This window comes from Eptatretus burgeri, chromosome 11 (genome assembly GCF_056783735.1).
Source record: "Eptatretus burgeri isolate ZD-2024b chromosome 11, Ebu_testis_v1, whole genome shotgun sequence".
Lineage (NCBI taxonomy): Eukaryota > Metazoa > Chordata > Myxini > Myxiniformes > Myxinidae > Eptatretus > Eptatretus burgeri.
In genome coordinates, this window is record NC_140971.1 from 58,605,970 (window position 1) to 58,631,830 (window position 25,861).

At 45.8% G+C, this 25,861-nt stretch overlaps 1 protein-coding gene and 1 pseudogene across 9 annotated transcripts in view; both read right to left on the bottom strand.

Moving 5' to 3' along the window:
- SMC6 (structural maintenance of chromosomes 6) overlaps nucleotides 1-25,861 on the bottom strand; it is a 157,237-nt gene that overhangs the window by 58,138 nt on the left and 73,238 nt on the right. For all 9 annotated transcript variants that reach the window (XM_085846620.1, XM_085846621.1, XM_085846622.1 and 6 more), the window contains 5 exons: nucleotides 25,727-25,815; nucleotides 24,431-24,595; nucleotides 15,980-16,158; nucleotides 11,104-11,305; nucleotides 2,128-2,242 (listed from right to left, as the gene is read on the bottom strand). In XM_085846620.1, the coding sequence (XP_085702746.1) occupies nucleotides 2,128-2,242; nucleotides 11,104-11,305; nucleotides 15,980-16,158; nucleotides 24,431-24,595; nucleotides 25,727-25,815 (750 nt within the window). The remainder of the gene's footprint in view (nucleotides 1-2,127; nucleotides 2,243-11,103; nucleotides 11,306-15,979; nucleotides 16,159-24,430; nucleotides 24,596-25,726; nucleotides 25,816-25,861) is intronic.
- Nucleotides 16,727-19,794, bottom strand: LOC147017183 (uncharacterized; annotated as a pseudogene).

Consider the following 25,861-nt stretch of genomic DNA (forward strand, 5'->3'; position numbering starts at 1 on the left):
TGGGGGCGTTTTTGCTGCGTAGTAATGCTGTGCTTCTCGCCTTACTGCTTCATATCGGTGACGCGGTCAGGGTTTTGTAGGTTCCTGGTGCTACTCAGTCTTCGGAACCTGGCCGTTGCAGCTCCACTCGCTCGCATCGACACGTTATATGATGTGATGTGATGTGCTTTTATACTGTGCTTTTTCTTTTTTGTACCTTGTCTGCTTTAATACTGTGGTATGTCGTGCTGCTTATGCTTATTATGATGATGATCATTTAATAATCATAGTTTTAGGAGGGAGGAGTGTGGTATAGCCTGCGGGCCTGCGGGGCAGGGCATGATGGTGGGGGGAGTGGTCGGCGTGATCATCGTGTCTGCCAGGGATATAAGGAGTGCGCGCCGCCTGAGGCGTTGTAGTGGGTGCCGTAGTCGCCACGGCTCGTGAGTGTATTGAGTACGTAATAAAGGAGAGCTGCGGGCAACGTATGTCCGCACTCCCACTTGTGCACCACAGCCGGGCTCGACTGTTCCTCCGCTCGTGTCTGCCTGCTAAGCGCCCCTACCACGACACTACAGGATTCAGACCAGATCACTCTACCTTGGACTCTAATTACACTCCACCAATGGACATGCTGCTTCTACTCTCCAAACAATGAATGGGGGACATAAATTTCAGACATGACATCAGGGCCGTTTCTGGAGACATAGGTCGAGTTTTCGATAGTCTGGATCCCACCGTATTCTCCAAACTCTCTGCCTATGACATCCAAGACCAACTCCACTCTTGGGTTACTGACTTCCTCCACTCCATTAGTCAACGCTTGGCTCTCAATGGAATTTTTTAATCTTCTCTGCTCTCCACTCCCTGTTCAAGGTTGACATGCCCCAAGGGCCCCACCCTATTCCTTATCTTCATCAACGATCTCCCTGGCTCTCTGGAAAAATCCCATTTATCTATTTTCTGATAACTCCACCCTGATCCTTCAGATAGGCAGACAGTCGTCTCTTATCTCTCTTCAGAGCTTGATAAAAATCACAATTCATGAACAATCCACTTGAAGAAATTCAGTCACTCAAACAGCGATGATCTTTCTTGGGCAAGCCACATTTCAGAGTTGGCCTCTAAAGCCAGTCACCTCATCCTCTGTCCTCTGTCGTGCAAAGCCCAGCCTTGACATATCAAATCTTTGTCGACTTACAAAGCCATAACACACTGCTTTATGGAAATGGAGTACTGCTCTCCCCTCCGGGATGGGACCCCTGCCTCACACCTTGCTCAGCTTGACGTCATGGAAACCATGGCCTTCAAAGATCATTGGAATCTCTCACGATGAAGCTGAGTCAATGGGCCTATGACTTTCCCACCGCAGACAGATCGCTGGTGTCTTCCACTGCCTGCTTTCTGGTCTTGCACCCTCCCTCTGCCCTTATTGTGCTTTTCCAAGATTTATTTGACAGATTTCTGCAGGGCGCATGCAGTTCACCAGCAACCCCTTTGTGGTGAATCTCCGAAAAATTCATCATCACTGGTCAGGTTCGTCCACTCATTCTTTCCCTCCCCCCCCCCCCCACACCTGTGGAACCAACTTCCACATTCTCTTCAATCTCATTATTTCCCCCAGGTCTTCAAGACAGCTGCTTACCAATATCTCAGATCATCCCCCATCCAAAACCACCATCTTTCATACCCCCGTTCACCACCCACAACCCACGACTCCATCCCAAGCCCACCTCCCTCCAAATTTCGTTTTTCCTGAGTTTCCTTCTGTATCCATCTTGCCCTCCCCCTGAATCCTCATTAGTACCCACATCCCTTGTTTGGCTGACTGTTGGCTGGCTGTCTGACTCAGCCCTCCTGTTCATTTTCAGCCCTGTCTAACCCAGATGATCCCATTCAGAATTGACCTCATGATGCTTCTATGATCAGGTTTTCATCATGGATGTTCACCATATTAATTTGTGCAAGTTTCAATTGCAATGTTTCATTCAATTTACGCAGATGTCAAAATATATTCGCACTTCATCTACGTGCAGGCTTAATATATGTGCAAGCACAACATTCACACAGAGGAAAATAAATAAGTAAGAATCAAGAGCAAGCATCACACTGTAGTGGAACAAACCGACGCCAGACATTTTGACACACCTTGATGAGAAGAACTGTTTCAATGGAGCGCATGTCAATCAGGATGTTGGCGACTATGTTGTTGTTAATCTCCAGACTCTCAAACAGTGAAGGAAACTCAGGATGTTTAACACTTCTGCAAAGCAGAAACTCACTAAATCAACACAGGCCCCCCCAACCATGAACTATCACAGATGTATTTAAAAAAAAAAAAATAATAAAAAAAAAGGCCAGCGTTGCACAATTGCACAAATGAAATACACCAGGTCATGATTGCCTATCTGTAAAGCGAGCATCTTAACTTATATTCTCGTCAGCAAACATCTTTCTCCAAAATTTATTGGATCAGGATAACAGATGCAAGCGAAATACCAAAATGGCAACTTCTGAACTGTACGGTCTTTCCATTTAAGAAAGAGGGCAGATAAAATTGACCTCATGGAAAATGTCAAGGGGCAACTCGTCAATTAAAGTGAAAAGGCAAAAAGGTAATATGATATGAACGTTGCAGTACACAGTGAAGAATACACCTTTTTCACCTTTGAATGATGCATATAAGTTTGGCAACACCTTTATTTGAATCTAGCAAATACCACCCATCACTTTGCTGTGAGTGAGGAGAGAGACAGAGAAAGACAGAGACTCCAGGGGGAAAGAGACAGAGACTGCAGGGGGGAAGAGACAGACAGAGACTGCAGGGGGGGAAGAGATAGAGACAGCAGGGGGGAAGAGATAGAGACAGCAGGGGGGAAGAGATAGAGACAGAGACTGCAGGGGGAAGAGATAGAGAAACAGACTGCAGGGGGAAAGAGACAGAAACTGCAGGGGGAGAGCCAGAGACTGAGACTGCAGGGGGAAAGCAACAGAGACAGAGACAGAGACTGCAGGGGGAAAGAGATAGAGACAGAGACTGCAGGGTGAAAGAGACAGAGACAGAGACTGCGGGGGGGGGGGAAGAGACAGACTGCAGGGGGGAAGAGACAGAAACAGAGACTAAAGGGAGACAGACAGAAACTACAGGGGGAAAAGAGACAGAGACAGAGACTGCAGGCGGGAAGAGACAGAGACAGAGACTGCAGGGGGAAAGAGACAGAGAGACAGAGACTGCAGGGGGAAAGAGACAGAGAGACAGAGACTGCAGGGGGAAAGAGACAGAGAGACAGAGACTGCAGGGGGAAAGAGACAGAGAGACAGAGACTGCAGGGGGAAAGAGACAGAGAGACAGAGACTGCAGGGGGAAAGAGACAGAGAGACAGAGACTGCAGGGGGAAAGAGACAGAGAGACAGAGACTGCAGGGGGAAAGAGACAAAGACACAGAGAGAAAGAGAGACACAGACACAGACACAGAGAGAAAGAGAGACACAGACACAGAGAGAAAGAGAGACACAGACACAGACACAGAGAGAAAGAGACACACAGACACAGACACAGAGAGAAAGAGAGACACAGACAGAGACAGAGAGAGAAAGAGAGACACAGACAGAGACAGAGACAGAGACAGAGACAGAGACAGAGACAGAGACAGAGACAGAGACAGAGACAGAGACAGAGACAGAGACAGAGACAGAGAGATACTGTACAGGGGGAAAGAGACAGAGAGAGGAGATACAGGGGGAAAGAGAGAGGAGATAAGGGGAGAAGAGAGGAGAGGGAGGGGGAGTGAGGAGGGGTGGGGGAGGGAAGGCAGCGAGAGGTGAGAGGAAGGGAAGGCAGATGTGTGGTTGAGCGTTAATTACGATTCATACCATCTCATTAAAATGATTCTGCATAGAATAACAGTGAAGATGGAAACAAAATAATGTCTGAAATCCATTTTCTACGGGTCATACTGTAAATACCACCAAGACACAAACACTGCCAGGACATGTCCGGAAATAACCAGTCTGGAGACAAACACCGCCCGGACGCATCCGGAGCCAAGCCATTTGGAGACAAACACCGCCCGGACACATCCAAACACAAACTCCCATCCGGACGCGTCCGGAACCAAGCTGTCCGGAGAGAAACTCCCATCTGGACATAAATACCGCCCGGACGCGGCCGGAATCAGGATGTCCAGCGACAAACTCCCGTCCGGACATGAACACCACCTGAACACAAACTCCTGTCCAGACACAAACTCTTGTCCAGACATAAACACCGCGCGGACTTGTTTGGACACAAACATCACCAAGACATAAATACCACCCAGAGGCAAACTCCCGTCCAGACATCAGGAGAGAAATATCATATGGACACAAACCCCGCCAGGACATAACCATTGTCCAACAGAGAAAGCGAGAGAGATGTGGGAGGAGGGTGCTACACTGTATTGGGAGGAAGTAGAGCAAAAATGGGACAAAGCAAGAGGGGGTGGGTGGATAGGGGAGTTATCAGAATGTTATGACACACACACACACACACACACACACACACACACACACACACACACACACACACACACACACACACACACACACACACACACACACACACACACACACACACACACACACACACACACACACACACACACACACGGCAATTTTTGGGGATTCGGCAGGTTGGAGTCAGTGTGATTACCGACTGCAGTACGTGTGCTGTGTCACGTGATTGGGTTTTCGTATATCATGCCTCGCCCGCGAGGGGTGGCAGGAATGTGCTTCTGGTCGCGCAATAAAGCGGAGTTGATGCTGGCACGCTTGCGCCTCGTGTTCCACTGCACCTCGTACACTCTAGTTGGCTGACGAGGATGGTTGAAAACGGACTTGTGCCCGTTTTCGTCGGAGACGACTTCGGATTGTTTTCAGAACAATTGGAATGCTATTTCCACGTGAATGATGTGGTCGACGAGAGCAAACAGAAGTCGATCTTGCTCGCTTCACTTTCGGCGGAGCATTATCGACTACCGAGTGATTTGGTGGCGCCGAACAAGCCCCGGGATGACGGGCTGTCGTTTTGGGACATTGTGCAAAAGATGAAAGCACACATGGCGCCGGAGAAGTCATTACAGCTCGCTCGATACCAGTTCGATCGCCTCTCGAAAGGGGCAGAGGAACGCGTCGCTGATTTCGTGGCACGGATTAAGCATTCTTCCGTGGCATGCAAGTTCACGGCGGGTGAGCGTCCAGCTCGGCTCAGAGATCGTTTTATTGCTGGTTTACAAGATGCGAAAATGGTTTTGGCGGTTCTACGGCTGAAAGGTGAAGCCATTACATTCGACTCGGCAGTCAGCACGGCTACAGCGGTCGAGCAGACCCGCGGGGATGTTCAAGCCATCACCGGCCACGTGGGGTCGCGAGCGCCCCGGAACGCATGCTCGACCTTCGATGCGAGTCGGACGTCGCCGCGCGGCCGCACGTGTGGCGAGGTGACCCCGCGGAAGTGTTTGGGATGCGGAGGTCGACACCTGCGCCATGCGTGCCCGTATAAAGGCACCGTGTGTTTGAATTGTCACAAGGTGGGTCATCTGAAGCGTGTGTGCCGTGGGGCGCCGGCCACCGTTAAGGTCATGGACGGCGATGTGCGAGGCGACCTGGGGCGGAACCGGCGGCCGTTGATGGGCCTGTTTTCAATTGGCCCGGCGGCGGCACGCCCGATGACGGTGGAAGTCGAAGTGAACAAAACGCCGATCACGTTCCAGGTCGATACGGGAGCGGCTGTGTCGATCATCGGCGAACAGACCGCACGTAGACTCAACGGCCTGAAGCTCATCAGGTCAAACCTCACGCTGTTCACGTACACCCGCGAGACGATAACGCCAGTCGGGATGGCAGACGTGTCTGTGCGGTACCAAGGCCAGGTCGCCACGCTTCGGGTGTACGTCGTGCGGGGGAGGGGAACGTCTCTCCTCGGCCGAGATTGGCTGGCCCGCATCAGGCTAGACTGGGCCGCAGTTCACCTTGTGCAACCCGTGCCGAGCCGATGGGAGAATCAGTTGGAGAAGATTCTTCAGAGATGTCAAGGTTTGTTTTGCGAAGACCTTGGGAAACTCAAGGGCATGGAGGCAAAACTCTTCCTGAAGGAGGGGGTGGTTCCTCGGTTTTGTAAACCACGTCCGGTGCCGTATGCCCTGCGGGACAAGGTCAAGGGTGAACTGGATAGGCTGGAGGCCTGTGGAGTGATCAAACGGGTGTCGTGCTCAGATTGGGCCACCCCGGTTGTCACGGTGCTGAAACGGAATGGGAACGTCCGATTGTGCGGGGACTTCAAATCCATGGTTAACAGGGGGCTCAGCGTGGAGCAATATCCACTGCCGTCAATCGATGAAATATATGCGCGATTGGCGGGGAGTCGATACTTCACGAAGCTAGACCTGTGTGATGCATATTTTCACCTGCCGATGGATCCCGGGAGTAGCGAGCTTTTGATAAATCAACACGTGTCAAGGACTCTATCGATATACCCGACTCTGTTTTGGGATTGCTTCGGCCCCAGCTTTGTGGCAGAAAGCCATGGATCAGGTTTGCATGGGCCTGCCCGCTCAGACCTACCTGGACGATGTGCTCATTGCGGGGAAAACGGCGGACGAGCATCTTGCGAACATTGCCCAAGTGCTGACAAAACTAGAAGCGTGCGGCCTGCGCTTGAACAGGGACAAGTGCGCGTTCTTCAAGCAGCGCTTGGAATACCTCGGGCACATAATTACGCCGGAGGGGCTGTTGAAAGGTCCTCGGAAGGTGGAAGCGATTCAGCACATGCCACCGCCTCACGACAAGACGCAGCTGCGCTCGTTCATTGGTATGGCCCAGTATTACCAAAGGTTTGTGCGAGGGCTCAGCTCACAACTTGCGCCGTTAACACGGTTGCTCAAGAAGGACGAGCGCTGGGCTTGGGGTCCTGCACACCAGGCGTCGTTCGACCGCGTCAAGCGGCTGCTCACAGAGGATACGGTCTTCGTGCACTACGAGCCTGCGCGTCCGCTCCTATTGGCATGCGACAGCTCGGCATATGGCATTGGGGCAGTGCTCTCCCACAGGATGGACGATGGTTCCGAGCGGCCTGTTTTTGATTTGCATCCCGGACCCTGTCCGCAGCAGAGTGGGGATATGCCCAGATCGAGCGCGAGGCTCTCAGCCTCGTCTGGGGTGTGCGGAGGTTTCATCAATACCTGCTGGGGCGGCATTTCACTTTGCAGACGGATCACAAGCCTCTTCAATTCATCCTGAGACCCGAACGCGGGGTGTCGGTGGTGGCGGCCGCGCGAATACAGCGGTGGTGTCTGTTTCTTGGTGATTACGATTATGATATTCAGTTCCGAAGCACTGAGAAGCATGCTAACTGCGACGGGCTCTCACGCTTGCCGTGTGCGGAGGGTCCAGCTGCGTCTGAGTTGGCCGACCGGGTCGACGTGTTCGCGCTGGGCCAGGTCCAAAGCAGGCCGGTCACGGCCAGACAGGTCGTGGTAGAATCGGCTCATGATCCGGTGCTCGCCCGTGTCGTCCAGGCGATTGCTACGGGGAATTGAAGCGATCTGCCTTCAACGCCGGCATTCCAACCTTTCACGTCACGCGCATCGGAGCTGTCGCTGGTCCAACGGTGCGTTATGTGGGGGGGGGGGGTGAGGACGGTGATTCCACCGAAGTTCAGGCAGCGGTGTTTGGAAGAACTGCATGTCAGTCACCTTGGCATCGTGAAGACCAAGAGTCTTCCTCGTAGCCTGTTGTGGTGGCCGGGGTTGGACAAAGACATTGAGCAGTTGGTTAAGCGTTGCGCCACGTGCCAGACAGATGCTGATAACCCGCGTCGAGCTTCGGGGCTATGGCCTGCGCCAGACAGAGCCTGGCAGAGGGTCCATGTAGATTTTGCGGGGCCGGTTAATGGCAAAATGTTTTTGATTGCGATCGATGCATTCTCTAAATGGCCAGAGGTTGTAGTAATACAGCATACATCAGCAAACATTACAGTAGAGAAACTGCGGACGATCTTTGCTAATAAAGGGTTACCGGAGATCCTGGTCTCTGATAATGGTCCGCAGTTCATCGCGGGTGTATTTGATGAGTTTATGCGCCAAAATGGTATTCAACATCTAAGGTCCGCACCGTATCATCCTGAGACGAATGGGAAAGCTGAGTCGTTTGTTAAGATGTTGAAACGGGCTTTGCGCAGGGGGGGTGTTGCACCTGTGCAGGCGGTGGTCGATGTCTTTTTGCTCCATTACAGGAACGCGGTTCATCCTGTCACGGGTGATTCGCCTGCCATTCGTCTCTATGGACGGGCATTGCGGTCCAGACTGGATTTGCTGCGACCTGGAGGGTCGGGGGGTGGGGCGGTGTCCCGTCCAACGCGGCTGCGCAGCTTCAATGTGGGACAGCGGGTGATGGTGCGTGATTATTTCCACTGTTCCAAATGGGTGCCGGCTGTGGTCTCTGTGGTACTGGGACCGGCGAATTGCATGGTGCGGACTGATGGTGGGGATGTGTGGAAGCGGCACGTGGACCAAATGCATAATCGCTGTTCAGCGTCACCCCCCCCACACCTCCCCGGGCCGAACGATGTGGGACCCCCACCTGTAATGTCGCCGGCACCTGACGTTGTATCGCCAGGGCCGGATGTGCCGACGCCCAGGGGGTTCTCGCCTGATGCTGTCCTACCCGGGGACGTCGGGCAGGCTGGTCGGGTCGGTCGGGGGCAGTTGTTATTGCGGATGGCGTGAGTCCGGCGAGGGTGTCACCTCGACCGAGCCGGGAGGCGTCTGAGCCTGGACTGTCTGGCGGCGCGGCCCGTCCAAGGTGGGTCAGGGTGCGGCCGCGGTACTTGGAGGATTATGAGTGTTGATGGGTTTCGGGTGGTCATGTTATGATTGTCCTTTCATCATTTGACTTGTCATTTTATGAGGGGAGGAGTGTGCTGTGTCACGTGATTGGGTTTTCGTATATCATGCCTCGCCCGTGAGGGGTGGCAGGAATGTGCTTCTGGTCGCGCAATAAAGCGGAGTTGATGCTGGCACGCTTGCGCCTCGTGTTCCACTGCACCTCGTACACTCAAGTACGTACCCTACCGGTCAAAGGTTTTATCACACCCCCATTTTTCGAGTTTTTACTGAAATTTAAGCAGTTCAAGTCCAGTGAATAACCTGAAATGGTACAAAGCTAAATGGTAAACTCCCAGAGGTTACAAAAAAAAGTTGAGGTTGCCAAAAACTGAAAAATAATGTAAATTTCAGAGTTGTTTAAAAAACGCCCTTTTCAGGGAACAAGTAATGGGTTAGCAACTGCAGCTGTTCTGCAGCAATGGAAGTAAATTGAGCCTTGAAAGTTGATGCAAACAATTCCTACAGGTGTCCCGACTTTTGCTGATTTGTTACAAACCCTCTGTCTGTATAAAAGCAGTGTTGGAACAGACTGTGTTACTACACCCTCTGAAGCATTATTTGGACAATATTGCACTGAAGGAAGTAGTATATTCCTATCATAATGGCAAGAAAAAGACAATCAACAAAGGAAGACAGACAGGCCATTATAACCCTTAAAAGTGTAGGTCTTTCCTTTAGAGAAATTACAAAGAGGCCAAGGTGTCAGTGAGTACAGTTTTCTACACCATCAAAAGGTACTTTGAAACTGGATGAAACTCTGACAGGAAGAGGTCTGGCAGACCCAAGCCACAACACAATCAGAAGACAAGTTTCTGAGAGTCAACAGCTTGCGTGATAGGTTATTGCTCGTTATTGTTGTGTCTGTCTGCCTGTCTGTCTGTCTGTCCCGAGCAGAGCTCCGTGGGTTTTGATCCGATCCTGATAAAATTTTGGTGGGAGGTTTATATCATGATCTAGTTGTGTTTTACTGAGAATGGGTGTGGTGCGCCCATTATGGGCGGAGCCACGCCCAAAAAAAACGTGTTTTTAGGGGGTAGCCGATTTCCATTTGAATCTTCTCCTTGGGGGTTTGTCGAATCTGACAGGGGTTTCGGTATTTGGTTAGCCCAATGGCACCTGCATAGCCCCACGGAGCTGGATTTTTCATTTTCGTCCCAAGGTCAAGGTCACAAGGTCAGGAACTTCGAAAATTGCGAATTTTGACATAAAAATCCATCTTCTCCGAGGGGTTTGTCGAATATGGCAGGGGTTTCGGTATTTGGTTAGCCCAATGGTACCTGCATCGCCCCAGGGAGCTCGTTGACCTCTATGGTGTCAAGTCCAAGAGGTGGTGCATGAATGCCTACACAAGCAGCCAAAATATAATTTTTTTCTCGAGGAATCCAGGTCTTAGTAAAGTGCTGGAAAAAAGTGCATTGAACGCAATGGAAATTATCTTGAAAATAACAGTTGTTCCACAAGTACATGCAATAAACAATATGTGAAAAATATTTTAAGGTACTTATTGAATAACCCAACATACATATAATGATAAATCCCTATCTATGATTGGTGAGGATGCCAAATCAAGTTCCATCATAACTATTGCTGCAATGATTTGGTACCAACAAGTGCCATCTGCCACATGGATGCCACCACACCAATCACAACCAGAAGGCATTACCATTACTTACAGTGATGCAGAGTTCTATGAAGATGATTAGAAGTTCTCCAACCTGGACAAATGCCGTGACGATACCGATACGACGACATCATGACTTTAGTCCCAGAAGGGGCTCTTGCAGTGCAAAGATGCAAAGATCAAATGTTAGCATCGCTTTTCATCTGCTTGGTGATACTCATTTCAACCTCTTTGGGGCTCATTAGGGAAACACATCGCTGTTCCATTCACCAAGTGACTTTGAAGCATCACAGCTTTTCTTCTCTGGTGAAGAATCACTATAAAAATGATCGTATCCGGATCTTCACCAAAATCAAATAAATTCTTCCTTGTCACACACCCAACCTGTCAACCAAGTTTCGTCCTAATCCGTCCATAACTTTTTGAGACATTATGCTCACAGAAAGACAGACAAACAGGGGTGAAAACATAACCTCCGTCCACCTTTGGTGGCAGAGGTAACAAGATAATTCAAAATAAGACATTAAATACTTGAGGAGAGACATTACAATGCATAATCAGAGAAAACTTGAGTGATCTTACCTCGTTGAGATGTCATGCAATTTATCCAAAAAGGGTGTGACGATGATCTCCGGGCGGTGGCCAGGCAGGGGCGTCCCTCTTATGATGGACTCCAGCGTGTGCTCATCTTGGTGGCTGTGACAGCAAAAGGCATAGACAATCTCCTTGAGGCAGCACTCGGCAGCAAGTGCAAGTTCGGGATCTCGTATCGTTATTGAGGAACCTGCACATGCCAAGGGCGAGACGCAGAAGAAAGAGTACCTCATGGAACTGTGCCGATAACCAGATTGTTTTTCTCGTTTCACAATTACAGTACGACTACTGTTCGTGTAGTTAACTCCACCACCAAAGGTGGACGGAGGTTACGTTTTCACTCCTGTCTGATCAGGATATCTCAAAAAGTTGGGGATGGATTCGGACAAAACTTGTTGGGCATGATTGTGACAAGGAACAATCGATTAGATATTTGTGAAGATCTGGATCCGATTATTGAATTTTTAATTGATTCTTCACCATTAAGAGATGGGGCCCAAAACAATATCTCTGAGGATATCTCAAAAATAGCACCGCAAAGCGGGTGTAACCCCTCAGCCCCTTGATGCAAACGAATTTCAAGATGGTGGCCATATTGAAAAATGCAGCAAGCCCATTTTCGAAAGGAACCTTCCTCAACTCAACCCCAACACACCCAGCAAAAATGGATTTAATCGGACAAGGCGTTCTCCTCAAAATTGACGGAAACCAATTTCAAGATGGCTGCCGTGGCGGCCACAGCGAAAATCGCAGCATGCCCATTTTGGAAAGGAACCTTCCTCTACTCAACCCCATTATATCTCGCCAGAATAAAATCAATGTGTGAAGCCGTTCTCAAGTTATTTTCCGGAAACCAAATTCAAGATGGCTGCTCGAGCCGCCATATTGGATATCGGATTGCGCTGAATATCGAAAGGAACCTTCCTCTAAACACCCCCATCATATCACACAAAAATGAAATCAATAAGTCAAGCCGTTCTCAAGTTATTGTCCGGAAACCAAATTCAAGATGGCTGTCCTAGCCGCCATATTGGATATCGGATTGTGCTGTATATCGAAAGGAACCTTCCTCTAACCACCTCCATTATACCCCCATGAAAATAAAATCAATCTGTCAAACCGTTCTCAAGTTATTGTCCGGAAACCAAATTCAAGATGGCTGCCCTAGCCGCCATATTGGATATTGCATCGCATTGATTATAGAAAGGAACCTTCCTCTACCCAGCCCCAACACACACTGCAAAAATGGATTTAATCGGACAAGGCGTTCTCCTCGAAATCGACGGAAACCAATTTCAAGATGGCTGCCATGGAGGCCACATTGAACATCGCAGCGCACCCATTTTAGAAAGGAACCTTCCTCTACTCAACCCCAACATACCCTGCAAAAATGGATTTAATCGGACAAGGCGTTCTCCCCGAAATTGACGGAAACCAAAAGTTGACAGAAGCCCGGACGGACGCCAGCTGGACAATGCCTATGACGACAATACCCCTTAGTCAATTCAGGCTGAGGGGTAAAAAGTTATGGATGGATTTTAACGAAACTTGGTGGTTCGGTTGGGTGTGTGACAACCACGGATACCCACAAGTTCCACACCAGCAAGGGCTGGTTTTTGAGAAAATATTTGGAGAATTAGTCAGAGAAGCAGCATCGGTAGACAATGATGCTGTGAAAAACTACCCACTGCAGCTCATGGAACTAATCGAGGCGAAGGGATTTATGCCGGAGAAAGATTTTGACGCTAACGAGATGGGATTATTCTGGAAGAGGATGTCATCTTGTATCTTCTACTCCAACTCTCCAAGCATGAAAGATCTGCTCCGGTGTTCAAGGTAAGGTGGTTAAGGATTGTCTTATCTCCTCCTCTGTGGCAATGCCACAGCTAACTTAGTCTTAAAGCTAATGATGCTCTTCCAATTGCTGAATCCCCCTCCCCGCTTGCCCTTCCCTACTCCCCCCTCCAACAGCATCATCATCCCAAGCTAAGTCTTGTGGTTTCTGTTCGCAGCAGAGTACAGAACGAGTATGTTCCATTCTTACCCTCACCCATCTCACTGCATTGGAATAAATTTAAAAGGAACAAGTCTGAAGACGACAATGGTTCACGAGCGGTATTTGACAATGTAGATCGTTTCAGAAGTCAAGGATGATATGAGACAATGTGATAATGTTTGACCAAGTTATAAAAATGATCAACATGATGTGGTACGAGTGACAGGTTATTAGCTGCAAAATGTCGAAAACCCGGTTTCGTTCAACAACTTAAAAAAAATTTGACCTTTGCATAACCTTTAAAGGTCACAAAACAATGTTGTGGACATTAAAATAAGGAAACAGGATACGTGCCATAGCTTATTGGAGTTAGTTTGTCGAAGAAGGTCGAAAACCCGGTTTGATTCCCACAACTTTGAAAATTTGACCTTCGTGGCCTTTAAAGGTCAAAGGTCAAGGATTATGACCTTTGGTGCAAAACTTCCTCTGGAACATTCCAGGAACAATATAACGTCATAGAGGCTATATGGCATTTCGCACTCCTCGGATTATCCATACTTTGATGAAATCAGCATAAAAACAAACTTGAAGAGGGCGCCACGGGCAAGGTGTTCGAGATAGAGCAAAATGGTTTCAGGATTTTAGGTGGGGAATGACCTCAAGATTATGCATAAAAAAATATTGTCATCCTAGCTCTCAAAATTTGGGTGGTCGTATGATTTTTATGTCAAAAATCGCAATTTTCTAAGTTCGTGACCTTGCCATGAAAATGAAAAATCAAGCTCAGTGGGGCTATGCAGGTGCCATTGGGCTAACCAAATACCGAAACCACTGCCAGATTCGACAACCCCCCGAGGAGAAGATGCAAATTGAAATCAGCTACCCCCTAAAAACACAATTCACAATTTTCTAAGTTCGTGACCTTGGGCCGAAAATGAAAAAAAAATAAAAATAAAAATAAAAATAATCGAGCTCCGTGTCAGGTGCCATTGGGCTCACCAAATACCGAAACCTCTGTCAGATTCGACAAAACCCCGAGGAGAAGATGCAAATTGAAATCGGCTACCCCCTAAAAACACGTTTTTTTGGGGCGTGGCTCCGCCCATAATGGACGCACCATGCCCATTCTCAGGAGAAAACAACTCTATCACGATATAAACCTCCCACCAAAATTTTATGATCGGATCAAAACCCACGGAGCGAAGCTCGGGACAGACAGACAGACACACACACAACAATAACTAGAATGAGCACTCGGTAGAACGCATACCTTCGCCTCCACTACTTTTTTGTTCTTGGCATGAGAGTGGGGGGAACAGAACAGTGAACATTTTTGTGTTGGTTTCATGCAAATCGGTTTTGATTTGACCGTGTTATGACAAAAACCGCATATTTTGAAAGGTCGCGACCCCACTGACCTTTGACCCCCAACCGCTAACAAGGGTAATGACGTAATTGTGTCATGTCGCCCATCACAAGATTGGGCAATGAATTCTGAACATTTTGGCATCGGTTGCATGCCAATTAGATCAAAATTGACCGCGCTATGGTAAAAATACGAATTTGATCTTTCCGTGACCTTGACCTTTGACCCGATCGCTCCCCAAAATCTAATCAAATGTTCCTTGGATAATAACCCATCATCCCACCAAATTTCAAGCGATTTGGTTTAATAGTTTCTGAGTTATGCGAATAACAAACAAACACACACACATATTCACAAATAAATAAATAAATAAATAAATAAATAAATACACAGCGACCAATACATAACCTTTTGCAGAATGCGAAGGTAATGAATATAGTGGTCACTTATTTTTTTCGTGAAAATATTTTTTCATGAACCAAAAAGTGTCATGTTTTGCTTAATTTACATTGTATATATATTCATTAAATGCTTATTTCAATGTTAACATGCTTAATATATATTTTATATGTTTATTTCAATTGTGGTGCATTTTCAGAAATAAATGAGCAACCTTGAAGCTCAGGAACCGAAACCCCCTTTTCTCCTTGGCCTCCACCATCACGGCATTTTCCAAAAACGTAACCGCCGCAATATTTGAGGGTTTACTCTAAAGCACAATATTTCAAAAAGTTGTGGACGGGCTACGACAAAACTTGGTCGAAGAGTTGGGTAGGTGACAAGAACAAGCCGATTCGATTTTGGTGTGTGACAAGGATACAGATCCGGCCTATCAGTGGAATACAAAACGTAAACTGTTCAGCCTGGTGGAAGTATGCGCTCTACCGATTGCCATTCTATTTAGTATATATACAAGTAAGAGCAAAATGTTTAAGATATGGTTACATTTCATAGTAGAAGTGTTTTGTGCAGAAAATAGGGAATGAAATGTAATGTAGGATGAAGAGGTCTTAGAAGTACATAACTAACATGAAAGACCAACACACAGTGGACATGTACTTTCACACAAATTACAAGGATATTAGAAGACAATGGACAATCATGTATGGTATCTGGCAATTTAACCTGGATACCCCTAATCATGAGCTAGAGGTTTAGGTGGGAACACTAAACAGGCCAAGCATAATAATAAAGAATACTTGCATATAGGACACTCAAGCAGTTAGAAAAGCATTAGGCAGAGGAAAAATAAAATAAACTACCTTTTGGGCACCAAACAGAACCAACTTAGCCTGTTTGGTTTGCCCAACTGGGTACAAAGCCCAAAGGCATCCAATATGTGCTCATGATGGTTCAGTATATGGGGTCATGTGGATAGTTCCACGTTCACAAGACTAGCAACAGCAGATGTGTTTACAGAGTATGCAGAGCATAGGTATCTGTCTGACGTGCTGAGGACAGAATTGCCTTATAGAGTGACAGAGAAGCGGAACATGAAATACCCAGAGGCCCGATGGGCTTGCGCTGAAATCGTCCCAGCTTGTGAGCATCGTCGATCAGTTGCGACAGCCTGGGCATGTGATGGCCAAAGCGCGAGAGGCGATCTGTGCGACTCGCTGACAGCTCTCGGTGCCTTTGCTCATTGTGCTGGACAGCACGCTGCACATTCACAAGTTCATTCCTGAAAGGAAAAAATCATTGAACTGAATAGAAATTAAAACAAATTTTAGAAAGAAGAGTAATAACAAGTCTGAAGACAACAATGGTTCACGAGCGGTATTTGACAATGTAGATCGTTTCAGAAGTCAAGGATGAGACAATGTGATAATTTTTGACCAAGTTATAAAAATGATCAACATGATGTTCGGGATCTCGTATCCTTATTGAGGAACCTGCACATGAAAAGGGCGAGACGCAGAAGAAAAAGTACCTCATGATCAACATGATCAACATGAGAATGACCTCAAGATTATGCATAAAAATATTGTCATCCAAGCTCTCAAAGTTTGGGCGGTCGTATGATTTTTATGTCAAAATTTGCAATTTTCTAAGTTTTTGATCTTGTGAAGAAAATGAAAAATCGGACAACGACAAGTTTTAGATAATTTATTTTGCTATTCAAATACCAAATAACCCATTCCATTCAGTCAGTTCCCTCGGAGAAGATAGATTTTTAATCCGACTACCCCTGAGAAATGGCTATTTTTGGGGCGTGGCTCTGCCCACAATGGGCGTAGCAAGCCCTCTCATCCAGGAAAACACAACTAGACACTGATATCGAACACATAACCAAGTTTCATCATGATTGGATCAAAGTCCACGGAGTTATGCTCTGGATAGTGGGGCAGATAACCTCATATGGAATGTATTGTGCATTTTATGACTAAAGCATGAAATTTTCAGTGTTTGTATATACCATAAAGTTTATTTTCAGACGTGGAGCCACTTCAGATTTGACTTCTGAGCCCTATGAGAGGTCATTGACCTTGTACGATGAAAAATATTCATTTTTGGCATTATCGCAGGAAAAACCTCAATATACACCACTTTTTTAAAAGCTATTTTACCTGTTGCTGCACATACCTCTTACTTCGACTCCACATATATCCTACTGGTTAAATTTTATATGCAAACAATGACCTCAGCCAGTGTTTATTTAGGCTGGATTAAACAAGTTTAACATATATGCATCTGTATCAATTATCTGAAGAATAGTGATGGACAGGGTGATAGTAATATAGTTCAGGCCATGTTTGTCCATGTTTGTCCTCTGTAGATGATCTAACAGTCTCCTGAACATGAGCACAGGGCAGTGCACATGAGGGCTGCCTTGTTGCACTTGCAGCGCCCGGTGCACCCCTGCTTGCACCCACAGTGTATCAGTTCGTAGCAGGATTGTGATGTTTCTGGAAGGGTGGTCCAGAGTGGCTGCCATCCTGTTGCATCCTTTACCCATCCCCAATCAGAAGGGCTTGCGAGCTCAGGGTCAGGAACTAACGCCTGGTTCCAGATGTTGGCCTGGTAGGTGGCACGCATGATGTGTTGCCTCAGAGCAGCCTGTGTGGGTGGGATATTCTCCAGGGTCCTGGACTTCTGAGTGAAGAGCTGTTTCCTCGCTTCATTTACCTCCATGGTGTCGCTGGTTCTGTCGTACATCAGCACCACGAAGCGCTCCACTCGTGACATGGACAGCTCGCTCACAGCACCTGGCACCCGTGAGAGCTTTTCAAAGGCCTCAGTCACTTCAGGGAGAGCCGTCCACGTGTCCCAGGCAGTCTTCTTTCCCCTGCTGCCGAATGCAGAGACAGTGTCGCATCCTGTGATTGCATGGAAGACTGGGAGAGTGGCACAGGTTCTTGGATCCAGCTTGCCAACCACTTTGTGTACACCAATGTACCTGAAACTGACGCCAGCACCAAGAGCTATCCACACTTCTTCCGGAATGCAGCCACAGCCAATACCACGACATCAGTGTCGACCGTGCGTATGGTCGCTTTTGTGCTCCTTTCTGCACAACATCTTCCATCCTAAAGTGTTGGCAAACTCCATTGGCAATGTCGGATGACACTTGTAGGAGGCGGTCATATGAGACACACATCCCGAGATGGAAGAGTGTGTCAATGAGCCCCCTCTTGCGTGTGACAGCATGGACTTTCAGTGCAATGTAGAGTGGAAGTGGAGTTTCACGGTCACGGCTGTGACGCAAGGTGCTTGATGACTTCACTGCCCGTGCATGTTTGACACTGTTGAAGACCAGCAGCTGTGACACTGTTGAAGACCAGCAGCTGTGACACTGTTGAAGACCAGCAGCTGTGACACTGTTGAAGACCAGCAGCTGTGACACTGTTGAAGACCAGCAGCTGTGACACTGTTGAAGACCAGCAGCTGTGACACTGTTGAAGACCAGCAGCTGTGACACTGTTGAAGACCAGCAGCTGTGACACTGTTGAAGACCAGCAGCTGTGACACTGTTGAAGACCAGCAGCTGTGACACTGTTGAAGACCAGCAGCTGTGACACTGTTGAAGACCAGCAGCTGTGACACTGTTGAAGACCAGCAGCTGTGACACTGTTGAAGACCAGCAGCTGTGACACTGTTGAAGACCAGCAGCTGTGACACTGTTGAAGACCAGCAGCTGTGACACTGTTGAAGACCAGCAGCTGTGACACTGTTGAAGACCAGCAGCTGTGACACTGTTAGGGCGGCAGTTGTGGTGGCTGTGTCCACCAGCTAGGTCTGTTGTTTGATGTTGGCCCCATCCTGAATCATGTTCATCAGAGCCAAGAGTGTTGGTGGAACCGCTGCTTTCTGACATTCGGGCTGGAATGATCCATCAAAGGCGAACTTGGTGTCGAACATCTCTTTGCGCACCACCTGTGCTGCTCGCACCAAATGCATGGCATCACAGTCATGGTCACAGGCCTTCCTGAGAGCATCTCCAATGTCTTCTGCAAATGTCAGAAGTGTGTCTCTCCCTTGTGAATGTGCTCTTAGGTCAGGGAAGGCAGACAGGAGTCAGATCTTCAATCTGGTGGTATGAATCCGAGTCTCCACTGTGGCACCCAGCTGTTCCAGTCGGACCTTGTACAGGTCACCCAGGTCTGCCAGCTTGAAAACAGGAGCACAATCGTCGCCACGCGTGTCCTCCATGAATGCCACCAACTCAGCAAAGGCGATGCCATGCAGATGAGCCTCATCCCCATGCTCATCCTTGGAGGCAGCTTGTCTGGCTCTGTTGTAGAGAATGCGGAGGCAGTTGCGGTGATACTTGGCGTCGAGGACAATCATGTCTCCGGGGGCAAGTTTGGCCAGCAGCTCCGTGTCCTCCAGCTCTAAGGCACACTTCTGAACATTCGTGTCTATCTGTTTGGTTGACGCTTCATGTAGGCCTTCAGAGCCAGCTGACTCATTGCAGAAGAAACACACAGGCTCTGTGAGCTTCACATGGCTGTGAGCAGACAGTGTGTGAACAGTCGAACCACCACTTGAACTCCGCTGTACTAGTCACTGAAGCTTTGTTTGGTTGTACTTTAACTGGCAGGTTTTATGCCACAGAGCACTGTGTGCAATCAGCGTGGCCTCTACGCCACCTCCATCGTCCAATCTGTCCAGATTCAGCTCAGTCGGCATGTGGCCAATGTCCTGAAACTGGAGGAGGTCCTTTGCCAATGACACATAACCGCTACCCACAGGTTTCTTGCTGGATTTGGCTGGACACTGCAAGGCTTCCCATGTTTCTGCTTGGCAAGGAATACAAAGCTTCCAGTTAGTTGGGCAAGGTGGCTTGGGTTGCTTGGATGTGCTGCAAGGTTGAGTTGGATCTATCAAGACATGGCGTTTTGACATGGTGACAGCGCCTATACTACCCTGTAAATAAAGTTTATTCAGGCTTGCCACCACCAGTTGTTAAACAGTTCTATAATCTAAGGAAAGCTGTTAGCAGAACCTCCAGGATGAGTCTGACAGGCTATCTGAAACACACAAAGCATAAATAGTGTTCGCGCAATCTAAGATGATTTTACGTGAAAATATCATATTGAAATGTGTTGGACCAATGAAAATTAAATGATTTAGATCATCAAAGTACCTAAAATTAACCACAAACACTCTGTAGGATATATACACATCTTTATTGGAATAAAAATGCATTGTTTACATCGTTCAACATGTTTATAATGAAGGATGGGATGGTAAAAAACAGTTATCCTCAATGTTCGAGGTCATTGACCTCTCAAGGTCATTAAAGGTCAAACACAGAATGGCTCCACGTCTGAAAAGAAACCTTATGGTACGTAGATGGTATGTTAGAGCTTTCATGCTTTAGTCATGAATTGCACAATTGATTTGCCTATCTGCCCCACTAGGACAGACAGACACACAGACAGAAACACACAGACATAACGAATATAGTGGTCACTCTGGCTGGCGCTCGTGAACCAATATTGGTCAATCTGGCTGGTGCTCGTGAACCAATAACACCAACATGTGGTGTTAGTATTATTACTATTATTATTTCTTCAAAATATTATTATTTGACCAACATTTTTCTTCAAAATGTTCCTTACTTATGTGTACTACCTTTCTGCACATAATGAAAAAGCTTTGTCTGAAATAATTTTGTGAGAATGTGTCAACACTTACAAAATTAAGAAAAACAGAAAAAAACTGGAGAGTTCATTCAACACCTAACCCTCAACAGTCTTGAGAAAAAGGACATGGGAAGGGTCTTTTCAGCTCTTGCTTTGCATTTCTGAGCACGATCTGTATCAGCTTAGTTGGTGAACTTTGAATAACAGGAGTGATGGCAACCATATGAAGCTGATGGGTCAAACAGAACAGTCCAGAGCTGAAGCTTCGACCAACTCTTCCAGGAGAAACTGACGATTTTGGAACGATCATTGGAAAAAGATGCATTAAAGAAGCAGATCTTTTGGACGAAGTTTATCTCTGTGGTTGCATTGTTAGGCTCCACAATTTTTGTCTAAATCTCGCGTTTACTCCAACCTCAGCAAATTTGATTGGTCAAGACAGCATAAAGTTTTACCCAAGTAATGCTAAACTGAAGGTTTTTGGAAATGCAAACAGAATGATTTATTACCCTCGCTGAAGGAGGGTGTATTGCACTTGGGTCCATTTGTTTGTTACTTGACGAAAATTTTTTTTTGCCAACCATGTTGTTCTGTAGCGTTTGTCTGGCTGTATGTTTGTTTATTTATCACACAATTTTTAGCCACGGTTTTCAAGCAATCGTTCTGAAATTTTGTGCATGTGTGTAGGTGACAGGTCAAGGATAGCAATGCTCATTTTTGGTGAAGATCTGAATCCAAATCCGGATCCGAGAATATTTTCAGCAATTCTTCACCATTGAGAGATGGGGCCAAAAACGATATATAGCACAATATCTCAAATGGTTATGGATGGATTCACACGAAACATGGTGGACAGGTTGGGAGTGCCACCAAGAAGAATTGATTCAATTTTTGTGAAGATCTGAATCCAGATCTGGATACGAGAATTATTTAAGCATTAACTGATTCTTCACCATTGAGAGATGGTGCTAAAAACGATATTGCATGATATCTCAAAACACTGTGGACGGATTCAGATGAAACTTGGTGGATGAGTTAGTGAGGTAACAAGAACAAGCCAATTTGATTTTGACTCAGATTCGGCCTTTCAGCGGGATACAAAATGTAAACTATTCAGCCTGGCGGAGGGATGTGCTCTACCAAGTGCTGTTCCGTTTCACCAAGTTGTCGCTCTACGAGTGATTTTTCATTTGTTTGTTTGCCTGTTTGTCCGCACAGAAATTTCGTGTTTTTCTCTGCAACCGCTTGTCGGAGAGACAAAATTTTCACCATAGGAGCAACTACTAATGTAGAATGTTTTAATGATAATTATGACGTCATAGGTCACGTGGTGTGGCAGCCAAATTGGAAAAACCCCAAAAAATTCGGGCTTGCGCATCTCTGAAACCGCACGAAGGGAAAAAAAAATTGAAACTTGGCATGTAGCAAATACTCATGGGGAACGAACGATTTTTTGATGAAGTCATAGGTGCCTTCGTTATAACGTCATAATTGCATATGTAGAATGCTACATCCGATCAGTATGAAAATTGAGAATCATTTAGGGATAAAATGTTCCACAAAAAAAAAAAATTGATGATGATGATGATGATGATGATGATGATGATGTCATCGGTCACATGATTCGGTCATCATATCGTAAATTTTAATTTCTTTAAACCTTAAAAAATATTCTCTGAAATGGCTGAACACATCGAGGCGAAACTTTACAAGTATGACCACCTATGCATGAGGAACAAAAGGCTCACATATGATGTCATAGGTCACATGGTTTGGCAACCATATTGCATTTACCCGAAAACCTATAAAAAAAATCTTCTCCAGAATGACTGGAGAGATCGAGAGGAAACTTCACAAAAATGTTCCCCAAGGCATGCGTGTACAAGTTTCTTAAGGAATAATTGATAGGTCACATAGTTTGGAAGCCATGTTGGATTTCAGAAAAATACTCAATAATGTTTGCTCTGGAACCGCTTAATCAATCAACGTAAAATTTCACAATTATGATGTCATGGTGATGGAGAATAAATGTTTTAAATTTCAACTTGATTGCACACACGGTCTGGCAGCCAGAATTATTTAATTGATTTTGATGTGGGGTTTTTTTTTTAAATGAGGCTCACTTGGCTGCACCTGGATGGGTTTGAGTTTAGAGGAGTAGCAGCTGAAATGTGAATCCTATCCAAGTTCCTCCTGATGACTTCATCTTTGCTTTTTCCTTGTTTGGGTTCCTTCTGATTACTCCAATGCAAGACTGTACCTATTTGGTCTTCCATTTGAATTGAATTGAATATATTTTAATCCCATTCGAAATTCAATTGAATAATAATAAATAAAACGTAATGGGTCAAGGTCAGGTGTCCGATATAAGCGGGATGTCTTGATACCAGGTCGGTCATCACTGCCAGCAGTTATAATTATTTCTCTAATTAATTACATAACACACCAGTACACAAACACCACACAAAATACACCACAAAAAATATAAGTCCTGGCAAGGGTCTGTAATCTCTGATTGCTCTTTTTCTTGTTTTTAGTGTTCAAATAGATAATTCAGTTGAAATAAAACAAGTTCTAAAAGCTGAAGCAATGCCCCCCCCCCCACCAATGCCCTTCCCCCAAAAATGAAACATTGAATTGGAACTTTACCACAGTTGATGAACCACCTTATTTAACACATTAAATTAGTTATTCATGCCTATTGTTTGTGTCCTAAAAACATGTATGACATCCCTAAAATGACATCCCTAACATGTGTGTATGACATCCCTAAAAACAGTAAGTTTCCTGTTTGGAATGTTTTTCAATTTTATTTTAGATTTCCAGACAGACTGAAGCAATTGCTTCACAACCAGTGCACATGAACTTGGGATGAAACTCCCTACAATTTGCAAAATTCAGAGCCAAAGTACTGCTAAACTTCAGGTTTGTGTTACGATTCATGTTCTACAGTATTCAAAATATAACATTCAATTGAAAGAAAGTAGTTCCTCGATCACTGATGGACGTCTGTCAGACAGAAATAGACAGACAGAGTGAACCAAATGCTTAACCATGCTTTGCGCTACGTGCGGAATAATTAATTAAACTCCACAATTGCAGTAACCCAGGAATTTCAATCAATATTATGTGTCAGGATACGATCACACTCTTCACAGAACATTAGGAATGTGCACAGTCGTGAACTGATGATAGACAGGTTACCACACTGCTGTGGAGTGCTACAAGTTAAGGTGGGAATTCAGATGTTGGCCAGGGTGCCAGATGAGAACAAACTACTGTTGTGAAAGACACCGTAAGATTTAATACCATGCACTGACAAATGTTTATCAAATGGGACAAATAGCTGAAAGTCCCTCCTCCAAAGAATGGTGAGGCATCACACTGCCTGTGAAGCATCGACAGTTTACAGTCAAGTTGGAAATTTAATCGACAAGAGCGCTCAAAGGCGAGTGCAATTCTTTGGAGCTGTCCTGCCAGCCGAATAAAAGTTGTAAAAGTACTCAAAATAGGAGAGAATCGATTCATTTTACTGTGGCACTCAATTTACTCCAAATCGCAACTTCATCTCAAAAGTGAAGTGCTTCACAATACACTGCCATACCATGACCGCTTTTGACAATGTACACGATTCAGTGCCATGCCAAATCAAAAGGAATGGGAAGGAAACGATGATGACACAAAGGTAGGGAAAGAGAGCAAGATAGCATGCAGTTGACAGTGGATGAGAAAAGGGAAGGGGAAATTATTTTAATCGTGTACTAAAAGACACTTAAAATTAAAAAAAAAAAATAAGAGACTTACTACAACAGAAAAGAAGATAAGCGAACTACAAGCGTAACAGCAGAGCCATGCTGTACCTACCGAAGTGCAGTGCTCTTCTGTGAACAGAGCTGCACATTGTGCTTAAACTGTTCCATCTGCTGGGCCACCGTATCTTTTTGCTCCTTCAAATTCCGCAATTGTGCCTCCAACCTAGTTTTGCTCGCCTCGTGTTCTGCATTATGAGCAGCCATATACTGATGCTCGCTGCACTCAACAGATAAGACATGTTCATATAGCAAAGGGGTGTGGGGCATTATGACAGGCACTCTCAAGAGCAAAGTAGCAGAAGGGCTATATTCATTGAAGAGGAATGTTGAAGGCCCACCTTTTTTTAAACTCAAATGTGGGTCTTCCACAAAGAAAACATAATTACCCAATCATCACTTTTCATCAGACATTTACTGAAATGATAATCTGTTAGCATATCTTTAACATTTCAAATTTGCTCATTGTTATAGGCCAGATACTCATGTCTCTTAAAACATCATCACAAACTTATTTTTGGCTTGTTTCATCGGAACATTTTAAATTTTTTCGAAAAACGTTTCTACGAATTGGTTCAGCAATAGCAGAGCCCCAGAAGCCTTCTGCATCGGTCGATATTTGAGTCCCATTTTGTACCGCAAAAGAAAGATTGTAAAATTGAGGCTCATTATCGTTGCAAGGATGCAAGCAAAAAGGCTGATCAATTAATGTTCAGGAAGGTTGTTATACATTAAAGTAATTATTTTTTTAGCAGTGACAACTTAAAGGAAGTAGTGATGAGATCGCATTTTTCCTTAAATTTTCATCAAGATCAAATTGATTCACACTCCACCAGTACCTTAATGGATAAATGCAAAGCACAGGAAGGAAGGAAGGAAATAAAAATTGAAGCGTTTGATATATACTTTGTTGTAAGCAACAGGTGAAAGTTAAAAAATTATCTATGCATATACACAAAAGACACACACTCAGACAAAAGCTGGCACAAACAGACAAATACATTCAAGCTTTGCTGTTTTACGATGGTGCTCTTCTATAGCTACATACAAAGTAGAACAAATGTATAAAGAGATGATGAAAGTGCAACTTGGCAGCCCTGCCTGCTCAAATCTGCAAGAATAGCAAGCGACAACTTCTGAACTCTCAATGCTTATTCATTTCAATACAAGTGTTTCCTTGAGGTAACGCAAGACAACTACAAATTTACATTAAACGATACTGGATGTGGAGGCAGGAAAGGAAGAGGGGTGGAGGGGGGGGAGGGGCATAACAAATAGGCCTCAATAAATGATCCATTTCTGTGCAAATCATCACATGAGTAGATGTGAATATAAATGGAACTGTCCTCACCTGTTCTTTGCAGCTTCAAGTTTTTTGATGAGATCATTGTTATCCCTTTCAGCAACTTGCATTTTGCACCGAAGGCCTTTCAGCATAATCTAAGAGCAAAACAAAACGAATGCCCAAGTTAAACAAAGCAAAAAA